Here is a 23,979-nt window from a genome sequence, read left to right as displayed (position 1 = left end):
AGGAAAATGGTGAACAAAGCTATTCTCAAAGAACTGAAAAACCACTCTGGGATACTCAAGGTGATCTAATAAAGAAAAATGCATGCAGATCAAACCCTGAAAACTCCCATCCTTCATCTTTTGCTTCAGAGTATGTTTGACACAAGCTAATACGTTCCAATGAGGTAATGTATACCTTAAGTAAATCCTGCCTTTGTGGGGCATGCAAGAACTACTTTTACAGCAGAAATGTTGTCACATGAACACAATTTTTCACTGGTGATTTAGATGAGAACTGCTCTGCTGCATTTGTTAAAAACATTTTGATGTTTACTGACAATGTATTTCCAGCAGTACTTAAACTTGTTACTTTTTGAAAAAGCGTGAATTAAGCTGTGTGTGGTAAAAGGACTGAAAATGTCCTTTGATGACATAAACCAATTGACAAGCCTCTCAAAAAAGGACTGGCATGAGAGATAAGGAACTTACAGTGTATAAACAACTGCACCTTTGAGATAACCCACAAAAAGGCAAAAGTTTAAAGTACAGAAAACAGAAATTAAAGAACCAGGAAAACAGAGATAGTGAGTACAGTGAAGTACTTAGATAGTCAATATTAGTCATGGATATGAATAGTAAATGAAATTTGTGTAAAGTTGTAGAATGCAGGATGTAGAGAAGTCAAAAGAAAGAACCTCTCTCATCCTTCCAGAAAGAAGAGCACACACACATAGGGTTCCCACCTTTTGCCTTCCTGAATGAGACAGGCAGATCTGGACTTTGGTTTCTGACTTCTCTTTCTTCCCCTTAAACACTAATTTTTTTGTGACAGAATCTGGAATTCATGATTATTTCCAAAGGAAAAGTAACCTCAAACATTAAAAGGAAGGTTTGTTAAGTTTCCCATTTAGAGCGGAACCTCTCTTGCAAGGTTTGAATAGTTTAAGCTGCAGAAGGAATAACAGCAGGATGTGAACACGCATGTTTCGATCTGCAGACCTTTTCATTCCTTCTTCATTCCTACCTCTGAGCTATGGCCTAGAGAGCTCTATCAGTCTCTCCAAGCCATTAAACAACAAATCCAGTAACTTGTAACTTTCAGAAAACACCAAGATTGGCTCATCTTAGTAGAAAAACTCATCAGTGGGACCCTCCTGGTAGGAGCCAGCAGAGATACTAACTCAGAGCTTTTTTTCATCCTTGTCAAATTGTGATTGCTCTTTAGGGAGGACAGTGAGAGGAGACATGACCTTGGACTTCCATTCTATGTGCTTTTAGCCCAGAATAAATTAGCTTGGAAGTGGAAGACACCACAGCTTTATCAACTTTGATCTGTGAGTCTTCCCTAGTGAAACATAAACTCTCTTATGGGCTCAGTGACAGAGAAGAGCTCATCTTATGGAGCTGCACGGAAAGGTAGCTTTCCTTCCCACCACCTCTCCATATTTCCCTTTTTGTTACTCACCAGTACTGCTCTGGATGGTCCTCACCGTGGTGGTTGTACGTGGGGGAGATGAAGACCGCAGTGATATGCACTCATCGTCCTGGGAGCAGCCCTTCTCAATGGCTCTGACGTAGCTGTGGCTCCGCATGCGGAAGCAGCCTGGCATGGGCAGATCCAGGGCCTCCACTGCCTGAGACTCAAGTTCGCTGAACACTGACTCACAGACGGATTCAAACTGACCATTCACCTCCATCTCACTCACCTGTAGGCAAAGACCGCTAGGTTCAGTACATCCCATACACCTATCTGCTTTTGTACTAACATTCACAAGCTACAAAAGCACAATGGCCAACATCTGTTAGAAGATCACTTCCCATATGACAAGCAGAGGAATGGCACATAAACATGTCCCATTTCACAAAATAATTGTTAGGGGAAAAAATAATGTACAAAAAGGGGAACACTCAGGCATAGGTGGACATCCAGCAGAGTTAAGGCTCTTGGCTCCTGCTGAAACTGCTGGAAGTTTGGAGTCCTCATAGTAGGGCCTGGTTTATCTCACCCTGGTCCTACAGCAGAGGTTGATTGAACCTGTGGCCATTATGACTGCTACATTGGAAACAAAAAAAAATCACTGTTTCTATGGGGAGGTGAAGAGAAAAAAAAAAGACAGCTTAACCTCCATAGACAATCAATGCAACACACAGGTAATCACAGTGATAAACCTAAGGGGAAGCTTGAGGGTAGAAATAGCAATAAACAGCTGGGAAAGGAAGGCTGATAAGAGAACCAGCCTTGCTTCACGGGAAAAATGTTTGTATAACTACTTGGCTGAGAGATGCAAGGGAAACTTTAGTCCCTTTCTGGAGCAGACACTAGGTGGTGACAAAGACTTGCACTCATGTAGGTTAAAGACCATTCAAAAGCATGTGGCCGTGCTACAGGCTTACAAACCTGGAAACCATTTACCTCGGCTTAATTAGTAATGGATACTCATATCTCTAAACTGAGAATAGAGCTCTGAGCTTGGCACTAAAATGCAATAATTACCCCTGTAGGAAATATGTACATGGAAACCATTGCTTGAGGGTTTTCTTAGTTTTTAAGCATGAAAAAGGCCAAGAATGCTAGAGAAGGTAGGACTGTGTTAGGGTAGTAAAAAAAAAAAAAAACAAACCAACCCTTAGAAACTAGAAAACATTATGCCAGGTATTTGTACACATAAATGAAAAATTAAATCTCAAAGAATAGAACGTATTTTTTTTCAAAGAGAAACTTTTTCAAAGAGCATGGAAGATTAACAGATAGTACATCATAAAGAACAATCCTACAGTGGTGGAGAACAGCCATATCCCAAAATAAACATCTCTGAGTTAATGTGGTTTTTTTGTTTTGTTTTGTTTTGTTTTTTAAGAAAAAAACCCCAAACTTCTTCATATTGGCAATTTATACTTACTCTTTGGCAGACAGTTTTGTATGTGCTAGTTGTCCAGCTAAGTAATCTAACCTAATGTTCAAATAATTGCCTTTGAGATATGAATTTCAGTGCTGTTTCCTCCTAGATACATCCTGACCCTCTTTCTTGAGCATCAGCCCATACCCTGTGCAAAGTGCCTGACTATAAAATACACAGGTGAATACTCTGAGGTTGCAATGCCCAAATACAGAATACTGCAAGAATTCAAACTACAGCTCCATTCTAAATGACACATATATTTGTTATGGCCCCAGCTGAACTCCTGGAGTCAATGTCATGCACCTTTTTTTTTTCTTTTTGTAATGACTTGACATGCCAATAACAAGGGGCCAGCATCTGGCATCACAAATTCTGTCTTGCTGCATTTCTGGAGTAGTGTAAGAAAATTCTTTTATCCAAGTGATTTATCCAAACAACTCACTTAAGCAAATAAACCAAAAAATCATACCAAGGTGCTACAAAAATTTAGCAGATGAATTACTGGCCCACTGACTTGCAGACTGCTGGCACTTGTGCATTTCTTTCAGCTCTGTCCCTGACCAATTCAACTTTACAAGCATGTTGCATGTAAGGACAAGGTATTTTATGACACTAAAACTCATAAATGGAATGTATCATAGTAGCTTTTTTTTTTCTAATTTAGAATATGCATGAAGAGATCTCACAGAATTTCAGGACAATAACACCTTTGCACTTTATTTTTACACATATACATATAAAAATACATACTATATAGGCCAAAAATTCAGAGGTGAGGTGTATGGGGTTAAGAACGTCTGCAATAACATAATCATAGGATTATGCCAGGGATTGGAAGGGACCTTAGAGGTAATAGTCCAACCCCCTGCTAAAGCAGGTCTACCTAGATCAGGTCACACAGGAACGCATCAACGTTGGGTTTTGGAAATGAAAGCTTTAAAATCTCTAATAAAATACTAATAAAATTGTGAACTAGAACATACTACAGGCTTAATTTTCCTTTATTTCCCTCAGCATGTGAATATATGAATATGGGGTTTCTGGAGGCATTAAATAAAACATTTGATTTCAAGTACTAAGCACAAGATCCTTAAGAGAATCCTGTTGATGAGCACTTGCTTTTGGAAAAGAGAAAATTAAAGATTAGACTGCTCCTTCAAATGAATTGGACAATGTGTTACTCATGCATTTGCAAAGAGCAGGTTATGGCATTATAAAATGTTACCCTCTCAGAAACAAGACTATGTGAAAACATTTCTATTTTCTCAAAAATATTTTGAAAATGTGTGTCATGCAGCTGCCTGATTACATTTAAAACAAAATCACGTTCCTTCTATTGCAAGGGCTCAGCTGGTGTCCAGCCCAGCAGCTGCTCTCTGGGATACCATGGGTGAATGTCACTTACCTGACTGATGGTGCTCATGGCTCTCATGTAGCTCTCATTGCGGGAGCGGAACTTGGGGGATGTAAGCAGCCCTGCAGGGTCCAGACTGTCCAAGCTCCTATTGATGGACACTTCACTCACTGCCCTCAGGTAACTGTGGCTCCGGATCTGAAGCTTTGGTGAGTGTTCACTGGATATCCTGGGATGTTTGGTAAAAAACAAAGAGAAACAGGTATTTTAATAGAAGTGGGATAAAAAAAGCAGAAGCAGTAAGGTTTACCATATGATACTAAACACATCATCTGAACGTTCACTTCCTGAAATGCAGTTGCTAGGAACAGTAGGGACTCAATTCCTCTAAAGGGTTGGTCCTCTTCTAAAATTTTGTGCTGGTCAGACCTGCTTGTGCTTTAACTCTGTCACCTACATATGTACCTGTGTGACTGGGTGTTTTACGTTCACATGGGACTTTAAAGAGTGTATGGACAACTAAGGTAGACAGATTATACACAACATTCAAACATAATCATAGTACATAGAATCATAGAGTGGTCTAGGTTGGAGGGCACTTTAAAGTTAATCTAGTTCCAACCCCATACATCTTAACCTGGGAAATCATTCCAAGAACTTGAGGCACCCAGTAAGGTTTGATACATATTAAATTCTATTTCACTCCTGACTTAAGTTCAAAGTTGAGTAAATGTAGGCTAGGGAAGCAGCTTTATGTGACCTGATGTCAATTTAAAAGTTTAAAAACCACAGTTGTTATATCTGAAGTCATTACATTCTCCAGTTTTCCAATACCAGTGACAGATGACATGCACAAGCAGTCATAAACAAATAACCCCACCCCAGATGAAATGTGACCAAACTGCAGTATTCAAACCATATGTGCATAGAGTCAAGTAGCCAAGGTTGTAATGTGTAGCTACAAACATCCACCTGTGAGATGTTTTAGCCTCTGAAAATGCTGGCTAAGTGCTATCGTCAGAATTGGAGGCATCTTATAAAGATGTGAGTCACAAAAAGTGATTCATGTCACGTCTCATTCAATACAATTAATTTTTTCATCATTTCTTTTTAAACAATGAATCAATGGATAAAGTATCAAAAGGGTGATTCAATATTCTTACTGGAATATCTTTAATATTGTCTAAGTATTACAAATTAAACAAATTAAAATATTAACTAATTTTTCCATTTTTAAATATAAATCTCACATAGATGTTTGCAGGTATATTAAAGAAAAATCTGTAACCTAATTGCAGTCTTAGACTTGGTTTTCATGTCTTTAGAAACCCACACATAGCTGACCTGAAAGATGAGAATCTATTTTATGTCTAATTTCTGAAGCATTTGCAGATATTTTGTATTCAAGTAGCTAACGATGGTAATTAGTATGAGCAATTTCCCAGTGGCATGCACAATTCTGGTAATTGACAATGTATTTTAGGAGGACAATTCCACTGTGTAATCACACACCTAAGTAGTTCAGAAACTGGGTCTGTTTCTGAATTGTACAATAACATAATAAAATCTAGGTCATCTCTACAGCACCGTATTCTCTGGCTGCTAATTACTTGTCTAATAAAAATACATAAATTTACACAAATTACTCAATATTCCTGTCAAAAGTTGAAGATAAAGCTTTTGCTTGCCATTGTGCAATACTCAACAGCAACCATATTCATCTGCTTTGACTCCTTCTGCCATTTGATTCCACATGACAAAACTAGAAAGCTTCTTAGATATCATAATTAGTGATGTTCCAAATTCAAATAAAAGAAGAGAGAATGATGAAAAAGTGACTGTTACTAGCAGTTAGCCACAATGTTTTGACAACTAACACTAACCATGGAACTCTTGGAAAAAAAACCCCAACTTTGTCTGTTATTTGATAAAAAATAAAGAAATAAAAAATGAAAAAAGATAAAGTAGAATGAATAATTCAACAGACATTTTTTCAGATGCATGCAAGCTACTTCACCACACTGCATTGATGAGCATTGTCTGAAGTGCATTTCTTAAACTAATGTAAAATGTATTTTATGAATATGTTGTTAACAGTTTGCTGCCAATACGTGACATGCAAAATTCAAATATGTTTGATTAGCTGCCAGTCAAATCCATCACTTGGGGCTGTTGTTCACTGATTAGCTGAGCTCACAAGAAGACTGCAGCACATCACCAAATTCAGGACACAGATATTGCCAGACAGAAATTTGCAAGTGCTGAGGCAAGTGCCCTTTAAAAACTGGACCCAATATGACAAGATGGAGGTACCCACAGCAGCAAGATTTTGCTGTGGTAGCCAGACAGAGCAGGTGAGGTTCTACAAGTGTCATAGAAAGCCACTACAAAAGGTCATGGAAAGCCATCACAAAAGATACAGAAGTTTATTTTTTGTATGCACTAGTGTTGCGTAACAACATTTACCCAATTTTCTTGAAATGAGGGCATCCATCCATGACTGTTATTTCAGATACGGGTGGTCAGCAAAGCTGCCTTTTTCTGACTAGTTTTATTCCTGACTATATGACTGGCCAGTCTGGCACATAGCTAGAACCATGTTTTACAAGTGGCCACTTAGCCTGTGCATAGCCCCTGTCTGTTGTACAGAACAGGTGAGGATAGCAGTAGCTGTTGGAAGAGGTGGCTCCTTGCTTACTGATTGCTACACTCACTGTTTCACTGGGTGTAGTGATGGAAATTAAAAAAGAAAAAGGATTGAAAGCATAGACAAAGAAACATTTGAAGGGTTGCACCAGTAACTGAAGGTTATTACCTTCAGTTATCTGAAGGTTATTACCAGTAACCTGTAAATGAAAATTATACTTTCCTCCTTAAGGGTTCGATGCCATTTTCTATTTATCCTGTACTACCCAAACTTCTGTTTGTGCCATCATAATTTCCACAACTAAGCATGACAGACAAGGGATTGAGACTTTGGGACAGCTCATTAGTCAATACAAAATAGTCTGTTAGCTCCATTTACTGCACTGGATGTATTAATTGGCAAAAGGAGGATGTGAATTATTAAAGATCTTGAAGGAGCTCCTCAAGCACGCTGCATCATTTCTGTGCTGCAGTGCCTGCTGGTGTGACATAGGACAAGTGCTGAAAGGTGGTCCTGAACACAGTGCCAGAGCCCTTTCAGGGGGGTTTATTTACAGCTCACCCTTACTGCTATGGTAAAATAGAGACTTTTATCTGTGAGGCTTCTACTCTCTTCTGGATATATGATGTGATGACGTTGGTTGAAGCAGCAGTGAGCAGTGATCTTGCAGCAGATGTGAGGAGCCAAGTGACCTGTGGCGCTGGGCTGTCCTTTAAGGCAACATGCTGTGTTCACAGGTGGCAGGTCCCCACACTGGTAGCAATGTCCTTTTTCCCCTTACTGCTGCCCTTGACCCAGGTCTCACCCCAGAGGATGGACACACAGCCATGATGGTAACATGCTGATAATGCATGGGGCAGGATTAATAGCACTGCTAGATGTGATTCCCAAAGAACCACAGCAAGAGGCACCAGGAGAAGATGAGGCTTTTGTGTTTCTGCCACTTGGCTAGCTGCCATTGTGCATGTCCTAAGGGGGTTAACCAGAAAAGGAGTCAGTCCTGTGCTGAGGTGTGTAGAAATGAAGGTTGTTGAGTCCTGGTGGCAAAATAAATGCTCCCATAGGTAAAGGAAGGCAAGGGCTCCTGATCCACACTGTGCCTCAGGGGAGACTAAGGTACTCCACCTACAAGGGCAAAATGCTAACTGAAAGCCCATGAGGGGCTCTTAGAGGCAGAGAGTGTTCATTTAAGCAGAAACTGCATTTTAGTGAAGCATCTAAAATTGCAGGTCATGTAGGTGTGTAAAGAAAATCTACCTTTGCACATTGCTCTTTGGTTTCAGCTCTGTGCACTTCAGACACATTGAGGCCAATTCTCCTGTTTACATTCAAATACAGAAATCAAAACACTGAAAATGCACACATATACTCACCCCTACCACTGTTGCAATGTGCATGCTAATAAATATTTTTAACCAACTGTTACAGATGTATTTGCATTTATACATTATTAATTCAGATGGCAACACATTTTGGTCTCTAATTTACTTAATTGACAATTTGCAGAGTAAGGAGCTGATCAGCATAGTAAAGCAGGGGAGGAGCTAGGCTTAGCTAGTTTGCTCTTGTTTGTACAGAGAAGTCCAGGTTGGAGGCAGAAAATAGACTTAGTCTAGTGGCCCACTCACATTATAGTCCAAGATGAGTGGAAATGGAAGGAACTTTATGCACTGTCTTTACATACTGCCTACCCTGTCATTTCTGATTTGTATATGCTTCCATATTCATTCAAATATATGTTAAAGAGTTGAAAACAAAGTGTTAGTAGACTAAAAATGAAATAACTTTGAAAATACTCCTGGAAGAGTTCCTTTGCCTTCAAAATGGCTTTCAAATGCCAAAGAAAAGATAGGCAACAGGGATTTATCAGAACAGGTGGGTTCAGTTTCAAATAAATCCTTTTAATTTAGGAGAGCACAATGAACTCTGTTATATATGTGTTCTTTATGAGAAATACTTTCATTTATTACATTGCACTTCTGAATGAATAAAGGGGAAGACAAGACTGATGATGGCTGGTTTTTTTCCCCTTTAGGCCAGGCAAAATATAAAAAAAAGTTACAATGAAAAGCAGCCCTAAGACTGTATTATCTTCTACAAGATTGGCATTCAGATTCATGGCAGAAAGCACAGTGCTGTGCCAGATGGGTACTGTGCTCTGCCAACTGAAAATGACAAAGCAGAATAAAGTGAAAGTCCAGAAACATGTCCTGAATGCTTCTGTAAGCTAGCAAGTATGCTAAAATTTGCCTTCAGACAAACAGAAAGGCTCCAACAACACACCACATGTAACTCAAAACCCAAGGAAAAAAAAAATCAAACTTCAAAAACACCAGCATTGCTAAATATCCCAGCTCTCATTTTTTGTAGGTTGCAATGGACAACTTAACTCCACGGGGCTTAATTTTTCTTGACTGAATGACCCACCTCTGGTGTGGCTGATGAGCACATCCAACATACCTTTTTGTGCTTAATTTTATTTGCATTTTAGTATTGCTAGAAGGTAGTGATTGCTACCTTAGTACCTTTAGTATTGCTAGATTGCAGTGCAGTCCAACACAAGACCAACACTGAAAGACATCAGGGAGGAAAATGTACAGAGCAATGTCATTCAAGTGCATTGTCTGATCCCGCTTGTGAAATGGGTCACCAAGCTGGGGTAATTTGATCATGTTGGCACCCGTGTTCTGGGCCTTCGTCAGTGCAGCATACACAAAGCTGTCATACTACTGATGGAGACAAGGGCAGTACATTAACAGTTTTGGGCATTCTACCCCTCACCTGGGATTCTCCTGGTTTTGAAGATCTCTTTTTCTGTTTTTGTTCATAATCAAGCAAACTTCATCAGGAGGATTTCCTATCTTGAAGCTAAAAAACCCATAACACTTTTGTTCAAGTCCTTAGTGTGTTGCTAAAGTCTTGAGTGTGAGAAAGAAAAACCTAAAACTTGGAGATAACCAGGAAAAATTCATCTACTGAAGAGCAATTCAATGATATTGGCACAAAACTGGAATTTGAGTCTTTTTGCATTATAAAAGATTCCACTACAAGACGACAAATTGTTTTTGCTGCATGGACCAGGCAACACATACCACAAAAGTGCACGGGACATGCCTGCATCAGAGTTTGTCACTTGGTGAGAAGAGGTAGAAATTGCAGTGTGGTGTATTTTTCTTGCTGCCTGATTTTTTGGATTCTGATATGGCTGCAGAAGAAAGGACGTAAAAAATAAATCAAGAAGTCCACACCTTTTGGTGTCACACAGCTCTCTAATGTGTCTGTCTCCAGCTGTTGTGATTTTTTTTTGAATAAGCACAGTGTCCTGCCAGAGGGCTGCTGTTTGCTTAACAGAAGACGGCAGGAACTGGATCAATGGTTTTCAGTAGCAAATGCTTCGAAAAAGCCCAGTCACTTCTAAAACCCTTCACATCTGACTACTACCAGCTTCAGAATCAGTCATGAAATCACTTCTTTGTGATTTTATTACAAACTTGCTTTCCTCTTAAAAGACACAGAAGTTGTTTTTCTTCTTTTTAGGATGTGGAGGTGTTGAGGTTGTATCTCAAGAGCAATCTTTAGTTGTTAAAATGCTAACAAGTAAAGCTGACTCCTGTAAAAAAATTCACATGTACATTAGAACAAAGCTTTCTCTTTATCTCAAAGATCCTCTCAGGTGCTGTGTACAATTAAAAAAAAAAAAAGAATTGAAGGAACATTTTTCTTGCCATTGGCATGCCATATTTTCTTCCTGCTTTCTAGATATGGTGAAAGAACAGAGCACAGCATGGAAGGGGCACATAATGCCATGCACAATTGAGTTGGTAAGAGAAGCAGATGGGAGATGATGCAGACAAACATTATACAATTATCTTTAATCAGAAATCTGGTCGACATCCTGCTGCTGATTCCCATGTGGGGGTGTGTATGGGGGAACAGTTGTGAGCACTCTTCTGTTCCACCTTGGAGAGTGAAAAGGGATGCTGAAATATAAAGTTCAATCCAGACGAACCAGCTCAAGCCAGTGATGCCATGGTAAGCCATTTCTATATAAAACCACATATTTGTTTTTCTTCACACTAGAAGAGAAATCCATTCTCTCCTGTCACACCTAGCAGGATAAAATAAAACATTGTCAAGAGCACCCAGCTTGAGAAGAGCAGCTTTCCACTTAGAACACCTTCTGAGGAAAGCTATGTATCTTAAAGTCCTCCCTGTTGCCAGTCTTGCTGAGTACACATTCAAGTCCTTACTTGAGGAAAAGATGTCTGAACCTAGACCAAATGTGTGACAAAAGGCTCTTGCCTTTTTCAGCATGAGTGACCTGGTATAATCCCAAATGCACCAGCATATATTTACCTAAGCGGGAAAAACTCTTGCCTTGTAACAGCTATAGCACTAAGAATGAACACTGCCTGTTCCCTTTCACCCCTTCTCAAGTGAGGATGAATCCTTTGCTAGTCTTGCTAATAAAGTCCTTCACCACTGCTTTGATGAACTCTTTTCTTTGCCAGCACAAAAGTAAAACCCTTCTTCCTTTAGAATACACTCCTTCAGCTCTCCTCAGGGAGGTCAGGCTCACCCACTCCATCTCACACCACTTTATGTTCTTGGTTACTTCAGTGTCACCTTTCCCCACTAGTGAGACTCAAAAGGTATCCACAGTCTGCTCACATGAAACTCTGTCAGTCTGACAGCCAGCCACCTGCACGTGTTTGATGGCAAGCTCTCCAAGGAGGGAAGGAGGTACCTCCAGGTCCATTCAGGCACAGCTTTTGGCATTGAACATGGACTGCTTCACTGCCACTTCCCTAAGTGCTGCTGTTATCAGAAGCGAGTCCAATCACACCGGGTGTCTGGTAACACTAAAAATCCCGTTGCAGACCTGTGGATCTGCACATCTTAATGTATTTGTGACAGGAAGTTTGAGTCTCTCAGTCCATTTTAATATTAAGCTTACTCCTACTCAGAGTACTAACAGCTTTTTCTGGGATAAAGAAGTCCCTCATTGCAGTCCTTCTGCTACTCTACAAAAAATCACAGTCTCCACAAGCTCGGACCTCAGCTGCTTAATTTAATTTTCACGTCTCCCTCATTCATATGATAAGAGTTTGGTTAATTCTGCCAGTGGGAAAAAAACAAGATTTACAGCTCTCTGCCAAACCGCAGGAGGAAAGCAGTTACTTTTCAGGAATGTCACCCGGTTGTGTGCTGAGCTGGCTGCACAACCAGCTCTCCCTGCTTAGCACCATGATTTATGCAGGAACTCTGGCTTGCTCCTGGTAGTGGGAGGATAGCACTCCAGTTCAGCTAAAAGGCATCTTCTGGGCAGACTTCCCATAATTGAAAGTCCTCCTGTGCTACTCCAAGTTACAATATTGGGCAGTATTTATCTACAAATAATGTTTTCTAGGTAAATACTAAAAAAGTATTAGTTGTTGAATATCACGGCACTGTTTATTTAAGAGCAATTTTCCCTAACAAATTGCATGCATTTTCAGTGTTCAGTGTCCTCAACTTCACATGAACCTGAAGCCAGATGATTGTTACCCACACACTGCATGGCCATGAGCCTTTAAGTCCTGACACATGTCTGCTTCTGAGTCACCTAGAAAGACATTTCCAAACATCCAGGCTCAATCTGTGTAAACATCTCTCAGTGAGATTAGCAATACATCTTAGTTTTGTAAATCAATACTCTTACTCCAAAACCTTCACATAAACAAGCAGCCACCTGCTTTTTCCAAAAATGCATTTTACATATGCAGCTTTTTTCACTTCCTATTTAGTCTTCTGACATTTCAAAAGCGTCAGATACCTACTAAAAAAGAAAAAAAAAAAAAAAAGAAAAAAGAGGCAGCAGATTTAACACCATCTGTTCAGATGTGCAACAAAAACCAAACTACTGGAGAAACTCTGAAAAGCAAGTACCTTTTAAAGCAATGAGGAAGGTAGGCTGGTAATTCTGCAAGGGAGAAGGGAAAAATCCCAAATCCAACTAAGCTAAGGAGTAACAGCACTACCTCCAAACCAATGTTTTAGAAAGCAAGACTCAATAAAGGGCAAAGCATGCTACCTGACAAATACTTTGAGTGTATCACCACTGTGGGCATGCATTATTTCTTAATAATACCTGGAAATTATTGACATGGACTCTATTATGCCTTGGCAGTGGCTGTGGATTTTCCTTTCTTTTCAGTCTTGATGAGTTACTTTGAAAGATTATGTGTGAACTCTTACTAAGTGGCAATTTCAGTATCTTCTGTTTCAGCTGATTTGTATTTGAAGAACACTAACTGGATTAAAATGCCTGAAGAGAAGACTTCTTTTCTAAGCAAGTACTTCTAATTTACTACATTTTGTTCTTTTGCAGACACCTGGAAATTGGTGACTCAAAATGGGATCCAGCTACTCCTGACGGCACAGAGGCTGAGAGAGGGGTGATAAGACAGAGCAGCGAACTCTTGGATAACCCTACAGCCATTTTCTCGAGCCGTGTCTGAATAAAAGTAGCTTGAAGCTCAGACATTAGCTGCAGTTGTTTCTTCTTGATTAAAAAAAGCAAAGATTTTATGGGAAACCATTCAACTGGGTATTATCATTAAGATAAAATCCTGCAACTACTGTCACGCCAAAGAAGGTGGAAATTTTAACTTTTCTTCTATATTTTTATTTACGGTAATGTCTAGATTGTAAGTCAATTAAAAATACTGGTGAGCAGTAGGGTTCCTGGCAAATTCTCTGGATGGCAGTCTGCTGCTTTTGGTGATTTTCCCTTTTGTCATTGATCTTGCACAGCAAAAGTGATCCTACAGGGGCAGGGAGACTTCCCCTCCATATAACTTTACCAGAGCTATTTCTAAGGAAAAAAAGAGCTGCTACTACTTTCCCTTCAGGTGCTTTTACATTAAAAGAAATCCCTCAAAACAAAACCAGCTAATTAAAAATGCTCAGTTACCCATGTATATTTTATAATTCTCTCTTTCCATTCCAAATCTTTCCAGTTTTGTTTTGCAGTGATTACAAAAACACCCGTCTGCTGTACAGGAAGACAGCAGGAATCCAACAGGAAGTGATAACTTGCTATTTGAGATATATAAATATATATTTATATTGTGGTCTGGGCAAATTGGCTTGACAATGCTTCTATAAGCAGAGCCAAAACACTGAATACCTCAAGGTGGAAGCCTGCAGTCGATTTCCATTATGAAAACTTTTCTGATAAACAAAAGTTTTCTCAAAAGATATAAAATTATGCTTAACACACATTTTCACATTCTTTCCCCCCTTTAAAAAAACATCAGATGGCTTTTGTGTTATAGGCTATCATTGAGCCAAACTTGTGCAGAATGAATCCTGGTAAAGCACAATCAATTATATTTTGGAGTGTGAGAGAACAAAAGAAAAAAGTATCTTAAGAAGCCTGCATAATAATGCAAAATGCACTTGGGACTTAAAGTGATCTTTTTCTTTGCAATTATTAAAAAAAAGGTAAAGTTTAATCCCATGAAAGAGAAATACACTGAAATGGTTATTTGGACCCGAGAGTAAAGGAACAAGCAGTTATGCCACTCATCATACTGTTAGTGTCAAATACAATGATTTAGATGGAGACAAGAAGAATATAAAAAGTATTTCTGGAGAGTGGATGGTCTTCAAGATTAAGGATCTTCAAAGAGGCTGTGCATCTCATTTTAAAGGAAGAAAGCCTTAGCTCCTGAGAAAGTCAGCTGGCTTCTTAACCTGTACAGTAGGCCTTATTAAGCATTTCCAGATATTTATTTGAAGTTTATTATCATGCTTAGAATTAAAATATGTCATTTACTGAATTGGAACACTGATCTTTTCCAATGAACAGACAACTAAGATGCTTTAAATTCTTCACTTTTTCAGTTTAGCATACATCAGATAAATTGATAAATTGCCTGGATTTGGTGTAAGGTACCATATGGAACTACAGAAACACAAGTGGGGTAATCCTCTGTATGTGACTGCTACTGGGAATCACGTAATGTACAGAAGGGATTGGGAAAGCCTGAGAACAATATGGAGATGTGGCCTTGAAAAACTCAAAGGCTGTTCACGAAACATAGGCATAGGCATGTACACAGAGGTATCGTGGATTACCAAGCAGGCATGGAGTAGGAGGATCCTAGTCTGAAAAAAGTAACTTTCCAGTCGCTAAACTGATAGAATAATTCCTTGAGATGTTAAAAAAGAGCTGTTTATTTTCACTGGAGCCATCTAGCCACTAGAGGGAGAAATAATCTATTGCTGCTATTTGTCACATTTCTGCAATGCATTTTGCTTTTCTTAAAGCTCATATCATTAGGCTTTCAAAACCTTCCTAGCTAAAGGAAAAAAACTTTTGAGTCTTCAAAATCGCTGAAGAAAGCACACAAACACAGAGTTCAAGTACTCAAGAAAGAGAAAGCATATAAAAAAGATGCTGCACATCTATTACATATTAGAATATATTCTGATTTTTATAGCCCAGATGAATTGTGGACCTGATTTCCAATTAATTAGGATTCATAGGGCAATTTTCTTTCATAGCATTCGGCATATCATTACAAAATGATAGAATTTAATGCTTTTTAATGTGTTTTTCATGAATGAAAGTATTTTTCTTGATGACTAGAAAGGGCAGGTCAGTACTGTATTGAAAGGCAATTTGCTAAAAATGTTACTTTCACGTTCTTTAAGAATAAAGCTATTTGAAAATGGAAACCAAAGAAAAGCTCAACACAACAATATACTCTCAATGGCTGCATTACTAATCTTGCTCCTTTTACTACTACAGATAACTATGCTAAATATCTGTTTATAGTAGGAAGGAAGCAATTTGGCTATGTGAAGGCAGGTTTTTGTGTGTAGAGTTATTCCTCGTTGGTGAGAAGATATTCAGCAGCAGGACCCAGCAATGTGCCCTCCTGGTCAAGAAGGTCAACAGCATCCTGGGGTGTATTAGAAGGGCTGTGGTTACTATGTTGAGAGAGGTTCTCCCGCCCCTCTACTCTGCCCTCAGGAGACTGTGTCTGGAATATCATGTCCAATTTTGAGCTCCTCAGTTCAAGAAGGACAGGGAGCTGCTGGAGAGAGTTCAGCGAAGGGCCACCAAGATGATGAAGGGACTGGAGTATCTCCCTTATGATAAAAGGCTGAGGGAGCTGGGGCTCTTTAGCTTGGATAGGAGGAGATTGAGGAGTGATTTCATTAATGTTTACAAATACATGAAGGGCAGATGTCCGGAGGATGGAGCCAGGCTGCTGTCCATGATGTCCAATGATAGAACAAGGGGCAACAGGTACAAGCTAGAACATAACAGATTCCAAGGAAACACAAGGAAAAAATTCTTCACTATGAGGGTGATGGAGCACTGGAACAGGCTGCCCAGATGGGTTGTGGAGTCCCCTCTCTGGGGATGTTTCAAACCCACCTGGACGAGTTCCTGTGTGACCTACTCTAGGTGGTCCTGCTCTGGTAAGGGGATTGAACTAGATGATCTTTTGAGGTCCCTTCCAACCCTTAAGATTCTGCGATTCTGTGAATTTATCTGAAGATAAGCAAGTACTTAATTAGACAGGTAATTGCTAGATGTTGAGTAGGTTAAATCTTGGAATTTTGCCGAAAGTCTGTCAATTGAAAAACCTGAGTCTTCCTTTTTTCCTCAACTTAGACAAATTCTGATGAAGATGACAGACCCAGTCTTGTCCTTCCAAGCATGAAAAAAAGAAGCTTAAAATCAGCAGAAGAAAATGCATCAGTACTCTTCATAAAAAGACAGTGGAAAGCTCATGGACAAGCTCTGTTTTGAGTGTACTACGAAATTGGGTTCTAAGTAGAAAACTGCTTCTCCACTAGCTCTTGTGGATTTTACTGTCCCTGGCAGCACCACGCTGCCATCAGTATAGGCCCGTGCTGCTGTCTGCCCTCTCAAAAGAACAGAAATAAGAAGACAATAACTGAAACAAATGTTTCCTGCAGCCATCCAAATGGCTTTTCATCAAAAATTCACAGGTTTTCCAGGAATAGGCATACACAGAACATACAGTGGGAACCCCCTCCATTCCACCACTGTGATTTTCAGTATGTGTGTGGTGTGCTTGCCTCTCTGTGCAGCACATACCATGGCAGCTGAGGCTCTGAGATGTATAAAAATATCTTTTCTCAGCTCTGAAGGCCTTCCCCATGAGGGCCGGGTGGGGGGGGGGAAGGCATTTTAAAATTCCCTTCTGCTGTGGTGTGAAGGGTAATAAATATAAGGAAAATTTATAGAGAAGTGAGTGGGAAGCTGAACATTAGTGTATGTAGGCAGGGCATAGAGGGAAGAGGAGAGTTAGGATTAGCTGAAAGGAAGCATGCCCATCTACCATTTATCGCCTGTGAAAGTATTTGAACCACCTCTTGGACATATGTTAGCAATGAGTGTGGGCTGTGTAGTGGTAAGAGAGAGGGAGATGTGTCAAGTCATGAGAAGACTGTACCCATGAATTTCAAGAGACACAGCAAAATGCAACATGAGGTGCTGTTACTCTTAGAACTTGCATGCTCCCCTTTGGGCTCTCGCACATCATGGGGAGAGCAAATAAGTACAGCAGGTGGAAAGAGAGAAGAGAGTATCCTGGAAGCAGGATGCACATGGGAAGCACAGTTGAGGAGAAACTGTAAGAAATAACCCTTTTGTCCCCGGCTGAGGTCTTGCCAGCATCTGCATCTCTTCCTCAGGCAAGGAAATATGAGGATGATTTAACTTCTTCCCCATGCTGTGCCTTGCTGCTCAGGTAATATGGTGGGGCTCTCCCCAGGCATCTCAGTGATCACAAGGAAATGCTGCCACAAGCCTTGCTTTGGGATTACAAAACAGGAGCAAAAACCTAGAGGACAATGACTAATGATGACTGTATTAGCATCTCTGTAGCCTCTTTAGAACGCTCTGTAATTGCTTTACTGTCTGTAATGAATCATTCCTAGTGCCATCCCTATGTGCAGGAGGTGAACATTATTATCCCATTTTACCCAGTGCTGCAGCCACATCCACATCTGCAACTGGGAAGAGGCCAGGCAGGGAGTAGCAGGGGTGGGACATCCAGCACTCTTTCCTCGGCCCCTGCTCCTGAGGCCATGGCCTACCTGTCATTGAGGCACATCATGTTGGTGTGCAGGCCAAACTTTCCGATCATCATGCTTCCCTCTGGCAAAAAAAAAGGGCACCACACCGGAGAATTTTTGCAGTTTCAGTCCTTCATTTTAATTGCTTGACTGATCCTCCCCTTCCCTATGGGAACAATACAAGCCAGGCATTTGTTCCAGGTGCACCCCTCATGCTCTTTTTAGACCTGAGAAACACCAAACAGCCAAATCATACCTTAGAGTGCTCCTGAACTATAATTAAGCTTAGTGTATCATTTTATGGAAGAGAAGGCTGTTAAATTTGTCTGAATTCAAAAGAACTTGGAAGAACAGTGGCAAGATAATGTTTTTAACAAGCGAGTGGCTTGATTAATTCATGGCAGAGGTTACCATCCAATTGTGTCGGGTAGGAGACTGACATTTAAGACTTCATATGTACTTTGTCAGGGAGACAAAAAACCCCTTCATAGCTCAGATTTTAGACACTACACTCGAGACCTGTAAACAACCCCCCGCAGAATCTGGTACTGAGGACTCAGATCCCAGTTGTATAGTATTCCCAAGGTGTTTCAGAGAAACAGTTGGCAGCTATTTTACCATGTCTTATTACTATTAAGTCTCACGTCTTAGAGGAAAAAACCCAGTGCTGATTTTGAGTTCAGTGCATAACTCTCCATGGAGCAGGTTACCCTCCCAATGTGAATATCAGGCCTATACTGAGGCCAGTGGGAAACCCAGGGATTAGCATTCATCTCATATCTAACCTGGATCAGATCTAACCTTCCCATTGTGTTTGGCTTCAGTGCTGCCCATGATAGAAACACTGAGGGAGTAATTGAGAAATAAAACACAGTATAATAAAAACTATAAGATTCGACTCAGAAGCAAGCTTTTAATTGTTTTTGGCTACAAAAAGACCAATTTTACTTCTCCTTTCTTTAAATTTAAACATTCTACTTATGAGATTGGATTAGATTTTTAAAAACTGTTTGTAATTGAAAATATTGTAAAACCGGCTGACAAATAAGCATCAAGAAGTTCTAAAATCAATATCTTAAGTATTACTTTACATGTCGATTTTATTTCATCTTCTTCTTTACAAATAACCCTTAAAAAAAGTATTCCTCTTGGTATAAATTCTTACTGTCTATTATGCACATCATTTAAAGGAGGTACATAAAATAAAACACATCATCTGAAAACATACTCAAAAGATGAAGAATCTCTGTGACATCAACATCAAACTACAGCCTGTTTTTAAAATGACAGCTGTTCAGGTGATTCATTACTTGTACAAACTTCAAATGGGTTATTTTATTATTCTTTGGGCTGTTGCCCTTAAGGGAAGTAGTTACATTAAAGAACAAGCTACCATTATATGGACATACTGATTCTGAGAGTAGGGGAGGAAGATACACTCGTAACATGAAATTTCAATTCAAAATGAGGGCTTGCCAATCTTCTGCCAGAGGCAAAACACTCAGGCAGATGCCACAGTCATGACATATAACAAATCTGATTAATTTCTCTGGAGAAGGGACAATTAGAGCTGATAAGATAAAGCCTCCTTGGAGTTCATGCGTGTTTGCCCTGGGCTCAGTGTGCAAGGGCTGCCTGACTGCTGGTTGATGGCAAGGGCACCTCCTCTGCCAGGCTGCAATTATGAGCCAGTGCAGCAGCTTCTATCCAGAGAACTGCAGCAGGAAGCAAATGCAGCTGCCCAGAAAATCACTCCAAAGATAAGCTTGAAGTGTGACTGAGTGCAACTAACCTCCATGTATCTGATGGCATCAATGGAGCACTGAATTGTAGGCTTTCCAACACAAGCTGCATGCCTTCTTGGTAAGAAAAGGATGCAAAGAGAAGGATCCAGGAGTGCTAGCAGCAGTTCAGCTCTAGTTAGGGCTAGAAACTATGGGATGAAAGAACTGTGAAAGATGCATAAGGATGATATTAGTAACAGGACTAGTGAAAAAGGTTAATAATTAAATCATCACTGATGAAAACTGCAGCGGGAGAATGTATTAGGGTCAGGGCTATAATAAATTAAAGAAGAGAATGCCATGTACTCACTGTTTTCAAAGGTGTGAAATTCATTAAAAAAAGGAAATAAACTAAGCAATGGGAGATGGAAATATAGAAATAATTGATGGTTACTGTGTGAAGGGACAGCCACACTAGATGTGATATTCTTCATACAAATCTTGTCTCTTCTAATGGAGAAAGGATACTTAGCTAAGTTCTGAGGATTATTACTTAGGAATAGTAAGGAATCACTCAAAAAGAGAGATAAATAAAAGAGAAAGGGATAACAGAAATAGTATCACAATGTTGACATTCATTCCAGCCACTGTCAAACATCTTATTTGAATAAGGCATCATCTACTCTAGAAATGACAGTCCACCCAACACTGAACAAATAGAGTGTCACAGCCTGACTCACCAGCATTTCAAACGAGTCTGAGCAACAAATCTCTGCCAAAACTCTGTTGTCTCATAGCTCTTACAGTTGCATGATTGAGTCCAATAGATCCTGTATCAGTCTGAAATCTATGGCTAGACATTTAGATTGGACCTTATTGACTAGACAGTGCCAATGTTTCTGAGATTTCCAACATCTTCGACTGCAACTTCATGAGGATTGTTGCATGACATGTTAGCTACATCCCGCTAGAATAAGGGAAAAAGACTTCTTCAAAGTCAGAAATTGCCCCCTCCCCCAGTTGCATCCTTTATAAATTTCTATCACTGTTACAAACATGAACATTATAAGATGAATGATCAGTCGATATCAACCTTAGCACCATTTCACCCAGAGTGTTTTTAAGCTTTCTGCATTATGCACGTATTTTTGGTTTTGAGATTTATACAAAGTTCAGCACAAATTATTTCTCTAAATGTGATAAAAGCCAAGTAGCAGTTTTAAGTTTTGTAAAACAGAACGTAATAAATGAAGACTCTTGTATTATTTTGCATTCTAGTACATATTCCATTTTTTAAAATGCACATAATAATAGATATTACAGTTTTAATAGGCATTTATATTGTGCCTATTTTGATGTGATAAGGTTTTAGATAATAACTGTGAACATTTTTAGAACTAGCCCAAATGAGGTCTACCTTCCAAAAGAAGTTTTTTAAGGTTTCTTTTTAAGTGCAGAGTAATGAAGGCTTAGCATAGATTTGCAATAGCAATTGTCACATATAAACCAGAGATTTATATACTGGTCCTGAAAGCTCCTGAACTTGCCTTCAGCATGATACATCACTGTCACAGTGCAGAGCAGCACAGACACAAGCCAAGCATGGCTGCCATCCCAACATCACTTACACAGAAGGAAGGAATTGGATGCTCTGGATGTGGCTGCTGGCATTCAGGGATGACAAAAACAGTCAGTGCTTACTGTGGTCTCTGGGCTTGCCACAGGCAAAGCTGCTGGTCAGTTGAGGTGCATGCTGGTCAGCCCTTCTGGAGGGGAATGGGAAATTGTCATGCAGCTCAGCTACAGATATAACCACAGAAATGTCTCACAGGAACTCAGTAGCTGCTGCAAAGGTGCTTTAAAAAAAAAAAAATCACACCAGCAAATAACAGGAGTGATCACATGATGGTTCTCTATCTTTGCGGTGTACAATGAATAAGAAAGTAGGCAGAATGTAAGAAATTCTTTAAGGATTTTCCCTAGTTTCTCCCCTCCTGAAAAGACAAGAGAAGAAATTTTAAAAAGTCAGGTCTCTTCAGATGAATTTTCTTTCACCTGTGTCACTGGGAGCAAAGTGGTATTTCGTGCTGCTCTGTCTACTGCAGCATCTCTGCTACCATGGGCCATACACTTTTTTTGCTGACCCTGTTCCTAACCTTCATCCTATACTGCACACAAGCCAGCAAAGAATTACTGAAATAAATTGAAAGTTACTCCATCTTAGCAGTAATAACAACACAAGAAAATACAAGAAACAAATGACTGGGCATCAACATGACTTAGATATTAATACTATCTTTTATTTGTAAGGGCAGAACAATCATTCACTCTCCCTTCTCTCCCTCTCACCCTAATGTGATGCAAATTAACGGAAGATCTAAATGCATGTCTGCAGAAACACTGCTTGTCTTGTAATTTCACATTAAAAATAAAGCAAAATACGCTATTCTAACTTTTTCTTCTTTTACTCTAGGCTACAGTAATTCACAGTGAAAGGATATTGCACTTTTAGATGATCAGAACAGCATATTGTTATGAATAATTAACTTAGTTACCATAATCTGTTTGCTTGTTTTGTTTTGTTTTGTTGGACATTAGGGACTACAGACTGAATTTTGTGCAACTGCACATCTCTTTTGCCTGTGAATCTTCTGCATGGCAGATCTAATACATCAGCTGAGTTCCCCTTAGCAAAATAAACCACATAGTACAAGATCACATACCAAGAGTATGTGATATGGTATGGTATGTGACATGGTATGGCTGGCAGCAGTTGGAACATAATTTCAAAACACTAACAATGAAATAACATTTAAATTGCATGAAATAATTGAATAGCACTGCTGTGAGTGGGCTATCTATATTTACTATCCAACAGCAGGCCTTCAAGAATAATTTCGTCCTGATGAGAATTTTATTTCTATATTTATAAAGTAAGTTAAGAAAAGGAAGCAATAACAGTGATAGTGAGTATACTCAATGGCCTGAGAAAGACAGAAAATCATAACAGATAGGTCTGCAGGGGTCTTCATGAGGTCATTTGGTTCCTCCTCCTACCCTAAAGCAGGATAAGCAATACTTAAATTTGTCCTGACAGACATTTTCTATCCTTTTCTTGAAAATGTCCAGAGAAGTGATTTCTTTTGGCAATCCACTCCCACACTTAACTATCATTACTATTAGGAAAAGTTTCCAAATATATAGCTTGTCTATGTCCTTGCAGTCTCAGATAGTATTTCTTCTCCTGTCCCCACTGGACATTATTAACTTTCTTTCTGAGGCAGCCTTTTAAGTAGGTAGGTGGAAAGGGTAGGCTAAAAATAAACAAGACCGTTTTTTGCACACAAACATGTAGGTTAGCTGTGTAAAAACTATAATCTGAAAGAGATGTCTGAAAACCACATCTTGATTCAATTATTTTTGTTGTGTTTTTAAAATCAAGAAATAGAAGTGCCCACTTCACTCATAAAGTACAGCAATAGACCTTGCTTTTTAAAACAGACAATGGGATGGTCTGGAATTCAGCAAAATAATTTCCTCTAAAATGAATAACTGTTTACAGAGACAAGCTAAAAAGTTGGAAGTCCTCATTTTCACCTGTACCTATGTCTAACACAAAGCTAAATTTTGTGCAGAGTTGAGCCAGATGACTGGATACAGGACAAGAAATTTCATTTCCCCAAGTAAGGCAATCACCTAAATTAAATGTCAGCTTTTCTGCTTTTTCCTGCTCCATTATTGCCAACAGATCACACTTGGAGTAGTAAAGTTAAATGCATCTTTTTTTGGACTATGTTTGTTCTTAGGTAAGTTAACTGTTTCATTGTCTCAAGCTTCAGCAAGTAAAGGTAAAAGCACAAGTGAGGCAGCAACTGCAGTATAGGTCACAGATTACAATATGATTCTGAAATCTAAAAGAAATGAGAAATAACATTATTTATACCAATGTGACAATACCCATGTAACAGGGTATAAGGGCTTATGCAGTTAGGTGTGGACTGGATACAACGATGGGTTTTATGACGAGATAAGGAATCTCTGATAGCAGTGAGACTGTAATAGCTAGGGGACCTCAGATATCTCTAACTTGAAGATCTTCTGTGGTGAAGATCACCACAGAAACAGAGAGTAAAAGTGCCTATCCTACCTATGTACTATGCAGTGAACTGTAGGAATGCCCTGGCTCCACAAAGGATTGTACAATGAGAGTTCATTTGGATTAATTTATATGCTTTAAAGGCATATGTATCTTTGTATGAGGGGACA

The 23,979-nt window shown here is 39.4% G+C and overlaps 1 protein-coding gene across 2 annotated transcripts in view; it reads right to left on the bottom strand.

Annotated features, from left to right (window-relative positions):
• DLGAP1 (DLG associated protein 1) overlaps window positions 1-23,979 on the bottom strand; it is a 143,333-nt gene that overhangs the window by 95,141 nt on the left and 24,213 nt on the right. For both annotated transcript variants that reach the window (XM_061994856.1, XM_061994857.1), the window contains exons 3-4: window positions 4,285-4,462; window positions 1,445-1,685 (exon numbers count right to left, since the gene is read on the bottom strand). In XM_061994856.1, the coding sequence (XP_061850840.1) occupies window positions 1,445-1,685; window positions 4,285-4,462 (419 nt within the window). The remainder of the gene's footprint in view (window positions 1-1,444; window positions 1,686-4,284; window positions 4,463-23,979) is intronic.

The sequence above is a fragment of the Colius striatus genome, chromosome 4 (assembly GCF_028858725.1).
Source record: "Colius striatus isolate bColStr4 chromosome 4, bColStr4.1.hap1, whole genome shotgun sequence".
Lineage (NCBI taxonomy): Eukaryota > Metazoa > Chordata > Aves > Coliiformes > Coliidae > Colius > Colius striatus.
The sequence above is the reverse complement of the archived record's forward strand: the minus strand, read 5'-3'. Positions and strand labels throughout refer to the sequence as shown.